Below are 7,247 nucleotides of genomic sequence, written 5' to 3' on the forward strand. Positions count from 1 at the left end.
AAAAAAAGCTTCTCGTGCTACTAGGGGTAAAATAGGCCTGATCCTAGTTCACCCCTCCCCCCCCCCCCCCCCCCCACTCCCCGCAATCACGCTGAAGGGGAAAAGTGGGATCATGCCAATTTTTCCCACCGGAAAAATTGGATCTCGATCCAGTTTTTCCCCCGTCATTATACTGCATTGTCCTGATTTCAACATTAATTACCATTGAACTTATTTTTTTGTCCACAGATTCATAACCCTCGAGCACTTGTCTCAGAAAAAGAATTTCCTATTTAATATAGGAAAAAAAATTTCTGTGACAAGTGCCTGTGTCATAACCCCTCCAAAGTAACTCGTCAAATTGCATGATTGTCTTTACGCCAAATAAGATATCATAACGTTGAAATTATGCTGTGAATATGCAAAAAATAAGGAGATGTGGTATGATTGCCAATAAGACAACTATCCACCAGAGACCAAATGACGAGGGTATAAGCAACTGAAGTTTACCATGTGGCCTTCCACAATGAGCAAAACCCGTACCGTATAGTAAGCTATAAAGGACACCGGCATGACAAAACGTGATCTAAACAATTCGAACGAAAAAACCTTTAGACCTGATAAAGCAATAAACTAAAACAGATGTGGTAGAAAGGCTCCTAACTTGAAATACGGACAAAAAGAATGTGATCGAGTTAAACATCATTTTAGCGCCCCCTTTTAACCTGAGACGATGTTGTAACAGAACAACATAAAAAAAAAAAACCTGTAAACATCAATTAATCCTTGATAAATGGTAGCCTCCTGTTTAGTTTCTTGTTTTTAACATTTTTCATTGATGTAAACCTACACCCTTTGTTGATAAGAAAAACTTGAATCAAATCATGACTGATCCCATATAGACTATCCCGATGTAAAAGTTATTTATGACGTTTCCCCGTCGCATTGACAACGCACGTCAATTAAAGCCATTCTAAAAGTAACGTTATGTGCACCGGCAAAGATGCAAAGCGACAATGTTTAAATTCCCGAATCTTGATGATTTTGGATGTAAAACAATAAAAGAAGAACAAACTGAGGAATTGCCATGTGAAAAGTATCCAATCATATCCAATGGTAGACGATTCAAAAAAGATTCCCGTAAATGGCTTCACAAGTCAACGAACAAAAATGAACCAGATGAAGGTTTAGAAACTACAGAAAAACCAATTGAAGCAATCGTTAAACGAAATGATGTACCCGACAGCTGTAATGGAACAAACCATCGCAAGTCTGTGTCATTTTTAAAGTCATTTCTAGAGATGGATTATCCAAAGGATACGCAGACCAAACCAATTAAATGTTGCATACGAAACGTAGAAGAAAATGCTCATGGTCCGGAGATGTTCAGGCGTAAAAATAAACGAAGACTGGTATCCCCGTCAACTGGAAAACAACATATTGCCCGCTTCAACGATTCGGTGGAAAATAAACTAAGACATTTTATACAAATGAGCCATAGTTTCAGACCAGTTTCGCAATCAGAATATTCGTCTTGTCATAGTACAAATGGTGAAAGTAACGGTGGTGTTTCTAACTTTTCAGATGCCGAATACACAGGCACCAATACTATTACTAACTTAGCATGGAATAGTGAGGTAGTTATATGATAATAACAGTACAGGGGCGGATCCAGGATTGTCCAAAAGGGGGCCTTAAATCCATAAAACGGTTTACAAACTGCCTAGTGGAGCGAGATGAAGATATTTGTGAACGATTTTATGCAAAAAATCATATATTTTTCAATCAAAGGGGGTATAGACATCTACGCCCTCCCTCCCCCCCCCCCCCCCCAAACTGAATCCACTACTGCTGTATATACAGCATTTACAAGTTACATTTTCTGGACCTTTTATATCTAACTATGCGGTACGGGTTTTGCTCATTGTTGAAGGTCGTACGGTGACCTATAGTTAATTTCTAGTCGTTTGTTCTCTTATGGAGAGTTGTCTCATTGGCAATCATTTCACATTTTCTTATTTTTATAACACCATGGCCAAAATAAAAAATGCCAGAAGAAAAGACAAACAATTTTAACAGTCCACAAAACACTTCACAAATGAAAAATTAAATATTGAGCAACATGAGCCCGACCAAAATCAGGGGTGAATTCGGGTGTTTCAAGAGGGTGTGCAGTTTCTGTTCCACTATTGAAATGTAAGTTAGGCAAGAACAAAAGCGGAACGACAAGTCTAACCTATCCGTTGTCATAAGTGACACAGATATTCCACAACGGAGGGTGTGGATGGGGGTTTACAGAATAGAGAATAATGGGCAAAAATATAAAGAATAGAGAATAATGGTCAAAAAATATAAAGAATAGTGGGCAAAAAATATAAAGAATAGAAAAAAATAGACCCCCAAAAAAAGAATAGAGATTACTTAACGAGAATAATGGCCTAAAAAATTAAAGAATACAGACATGAAGGCCCCCACCTAGACCCTCATGACGGTCATCCAAATTATGATGGCGTCCGTAAATCTTCAACGCAGGATTCGAAAGGAATTTTTGTATTTCCAATTTTGTTTTCTGCATTGGAATAAGTCTTTCTTTGATTTATACCATTCTTTAAAAAAAATTAAAGTTGCTTATACTGCACGATAAAAGTAATTATATTGTGAACTTATTCAAACACTACCAATTACGCTTAATTCTAATTCTAAGCGAGTAAAGAAAAGACTTCATCATAGAACATTGATATTGCAACTGAATATGTCCAGTGAGAAAGACTTTTATATCTAAAGTTTCAGATCTTAATAAAACTAATCATAATAATTATGTTAATAATGATAAGTTATAACAGTATCCTTATTCGTAGACAGCATGTATGGTGTAGACCTTCCATCTCGATTGATGTTTGCCAGTTGCCTGACGTCAAGTGGAAAATAGTTCATGCATATTCAATGCAAACTTGGTCGGCAGAGATGAAGGGGGAGAAATGTCGATTGCCTCTGGAAAATAAGGGCGTGTCGGATACGGGCAGAAATTTTGCCTTGCAACAGGCCACTTAACAAACATCAAAGAGTTGTCGCAATGGTTGTTTAACATGCAAACATGGCACTTTTCCTGCACGAAATCGTGTACCTCGTAGATCTTTTTTTATGTTAATGCCATTAAATTAAGTAATGTTTTAAATGCGGTGTATCCCTTACTCGGTGGCTTACAGTGCATTCTTTACAAGTTAAGTGTACAATTACCAATGAACAACATTTCTCCACATTCGGCATTCCGAGTTCCTTATGGATTTTTCACTTTTATCAGTGCCCAATTTTACGAAAGAATTGTAATAAAGGTGTCATTTCTGATTTATTTTTAGGACAACAGCATCTGGAGGCATGGAAAATTCGTTTTATCAGATGGCTCAACTACAACACCGGCCTCTGAAAGTTTGGCTCCTCCGTGTATTCCAATAAAGAGGTACCTTAAGATAAGACTTGTGCTTGAATACTTATGAAAGGGCGAATGGTTTGATCTAATTCAGTAAATCGGTTAAAGTCTGTGGTTTTCTATCGTGGTAGATGAGATATATTCTCATATATGAGGTGACTCAGGTCAGAAATCTAACGTTATCTCAACTTGTTAACTTGTTAAATGTCAGCTCTGATGCTACTATAACACATGTGTGTTATAGTAGTCTCAGGTCAGCTATATGATCTTAGAGGTAGACACCTGATTATAATGCTTAATGTTATCTCATAATCATGGCAGGTTCAGAGATTCGCGTTTTTATCTCTGAAAATGTGATCTGTAGTAGTCTGGTCAGATGTTTATTTTGACCCAATATGTCTGGTGTGGTATCCGGAAATAAGATGGCTGATGTGGTTTCAGGTTACAAGATTCCCATATTATCTCTGGTAGTAAAATACTGATCTGATACATACGTAGTGTCAAGAGATCATCTCTTGATGTCTTATGTGATGTCATGTATCGGATGTCTGATAGGGTCTCTGGTAATGAAATATCTGATGTAGTGTCAAATGATGAGATGTATGATGTGATCTCAGGGAAAGAAATGACTGAAGTGGTCGCAAGTGATAAGATGTATAAAGTAAAATCACAAAAATACTGAACTCCGAGGAAAATTCAATCGGAAAGTCCCTAATCACATGGCAAAATCAAATGACAAAACACATCAAACGAATGGACAACAACTGTCATATTCCTGACTTGGTACAGGCATTTTCAAATGTAGAAAATGTATGAGATTATATCGGGCAGTGAAATGTGTGATGTAGTGTCAAGTGATGAGATATCTTGTGTGGTCTTAGCTAGCCTAATGAGATATCTGGTGTGACCTCAGGCGATTGGATGTCTGAGATTAACTCGGGTAGTGAAATATCTGATGCAGTGTCAAGTGATAAATTGTCTGAGATTATATCGGGCAGTGAAATGTGTGATGTAGTGTCAAGTGATGAGATATCTTGTGTGGTCTTAGGTAATGAGATATCTGCTGTGACCTGATCAGGTGATAGGATGTCTGAGATTATCTCGGATAGTGAAATATCTGATGTAGTGTCAAGTGATGAGATGTCTGGTGTAGTGTCAGGTGAACGGATGTGTGATAGGGTCTCGTGTAGTGCAATGTGTGACGTAGTGTGAAGTGATGAGATATATGATGTGATCCCAGGACTCTGATTGTGAGATGTCTAATAGGAACTCAGCTGGTGAAATGTATGATGCGTTCTTAATTAGGCAATTGTGTGGCTGATGTATTCTCATGTGATACGATATCTCGGGAAGTGAAATGTCTGTTGGGATTTCTGGTGGTGAAATTTAGGATTGGATATCAGATAATTGGATGTCAGGCGTGGGTTCAGTTGGTGAAATGTCTGCTGTGGTGTCAGGTGACGATTGTCTGATGTGGTTTCACGAGATAGGATGTTTGATATGAAATTTATATGTAATAAGATATAAAAAAAAAATAACAATGTACTAATCTCCAAAGTTTTCTTTCAAGAGTCCAAATAAAGTTAAAAACCCAGGGAAATATGTAAACCATAAACCAGATTATTCAGTGTGGTGTTAGATTTTATATCTTGGAACTTTCTTTGCTGAGATGCATGATGCCACTTTAAATTGTGATTGATTTCTTAAGACTTGATCAGTGAAGTATCTGTCCAAAGATTTTTTTTATAAATGTTGGAATTGGAATTCGATATCTACAATACAGTTTATTGATTGGTGTTTGCCTAATGTTCAGCTGCAAATATTTCATGCATATTAGCAGGACAGGTTTAAAATATATATATCCCTGCATTAATTGAGAAGTGAAAATTGTAGATTTATGATCAACTTAGTTGGTACAAAGGGATTAACCACTTAAGTTTACGTTCAACATTACATGTTAAATTTTTAGCTCTTTACGTATTACATGCAATTTTCAATCCTCTTTTTAGATCGAAAACGCATGAAATAATTACAGAATACAGTGACAATAGCAGATCATCGTGGGATTCTACACCAAGTGTCCATGATTCATTTTCAGAATTAGACATTACACCATGTGGATCACCATGGACTTCCCTCTCTTTAGAGGATAGTATATTACTCAACTGTTCAGTAGAGTCATCTAAAGAAACGGCCACTAGCAGTAAAAACAAGAGTAAATAACACTTACACAAAATATATAAATGTCTTTTTAGAGTGGGTTAAGATGAATTGTGATTTTTTTTAACATAAATGTTATCTACTTTAATGTTCATTTGTTCAGGGCATGTTAGAATGGAAAAATTTGATGACAAAAATGTGTGTTTATTTGTGTGTATTTTGTACCATTTATTTTAATTTTAGGACCTTAAATGAAGGAGATGTAAAAATGCAACACTGTGTGTGATACAACCCAGGAAATCTACTGATGGTGTAGCATTTGTACATTGATCTTTAATATTTACATGTGTGTATGTTTGTGTGTCTGTGAGTTGCATCTGTGTGTGTAAGTTGCATGACAATATTTTGTAACATGATTTTATTTGTAAAAAAATTAAGCAGTTAAAATTTTAGAAAGAAGGTTTGCAAACTTTTAGTTAGTCTTATGTATATCAGTACTAACATTTCCTGGTAGTTTTGAAATACAAAACTTGTTTATGTAAAAATTACTTTTAATTTATGTCAACGAACATTTTTGTGGTAAATTCTACTGTTGTGTTATTAAAAGGATTTCTTTTCTTTCAAAACATATAATCCTTTTCTGTATACAATTTCTTTTATATCTAAATTGCAATGAATTTAACACACAAAAAAATCCAACATAAAAAGTTGCTTCATTAGTCATATTTGACCTTATCAAAGACTAAAAGATTTCTTTTTTTAAATTAATTTTTCCAAATATCTATGCACAATCTGTAGAGTGTATGTAAAATCAGTGAAAATATGATTTATTACAAAAATTAAAAAAATGATTACCCTTTTTTCTGTAAACACGGCTATCTGATCATAAGAGCACTCGCACCTTGGACTATAATAATATATTATGTCCCAGCTTACACCTAGTTTAAATCTGGATATTAGGGGTGTTTCACTTGATTTTATTTCAGTAACTTGGTTTAGTATGATTCTTTTATTTGAGATCAGTGATATAAACAGGATCAGACACAATGTTACTTATAAACCTGAACAATTTTGATTAGGTCCTTTTTAATATTAAAAAATCATTTTCTAATATTAATAAATGGTCTTATTTTCTAATATTTAAAAAATCATTTTCTAATATTAATAAATACGCCACCTATATGAGACTGGTTGTTTGAGCGCTTTTATATAGATAACAGACAATAGACAATATTTATTAGCACAAACACATTTACATTAAATAGTTATGGCATACAGTATAGTACAATTGAAATAATAAACTGACAATAATTAAATTAGAGTGACAGTGATTTTCACATGAAAAAGAAGACTACAAAAATGTGTGTATTGATTTTTTGTATATAGGTATCCCTCAATGATATATAGCTGATAGACAGACTAAGAAGAAATGGTATTCATCCTCAATTTCTTGCCTATTACAGGATAGGCAAATGCGTTGTTTTCTTTCAATATTGATATAACGCCCCCTTTCAATTGAATGGACACTGAGTTTAAATTTACTGAAAACTGATCTGTCAGTTTATAATTTACATAAATAAATGTGAAAAACTAAATTTCTTTTGTAAGACTCAAAAAATTGGAAAAAGGCCCCCGTATATCGATATACGGGGGCCTTTTTCCAATTTTTTGAGTCTTACAA

At 34.8% G+C, this 7,247-nt stretch overlaps 1 protein-coding gene across 1 annotated transcript; it reads left to right on the top strand.

The window, feature by feature from the left end:
* Window positions 1-951: 951 nt before the first annotated feature.
* Window positions 952-5,763, top strand: LOC127735137 (uncharacterized). Its single transcript, XM_052245226.1, has 3 exons — window positions 952-1,616; window positions 3,336-3,436; window positions 5,416-5,763. The coding sequence occupies exons 1-3, from the start codon at window positions 996-998 to the stop codon at window positions 5,627-5,629; spliced, it is 936 nt and encodes a 311-aa protein (XP_052101186.1). The 5' UTR covers window positions 952-995; the 3' UTR covers window positions 5,630-5,763.
* The last annotated feature ends 1,484 nt before the right edge of the window (window positions 5,764-7,247 follow it).

This window comes from Mytilus californianus, unplaced genomic scaffold (genome assembly GCF_021869535.1).
Source record: "Mytilus californianus isolate M0D057914Y unplaced genomic scaffold, xbMytCali1.0.p SCAF_3, whole genome shotgun sequence".
In the NCBI taxonomy this organism is placed as follows: domain Eukaryota; kingdom Metazoa; phylum Mollusca; class Bivalvia; order Mytilida; family Mytilidae; genus Mytilus; species Mytilus californianus.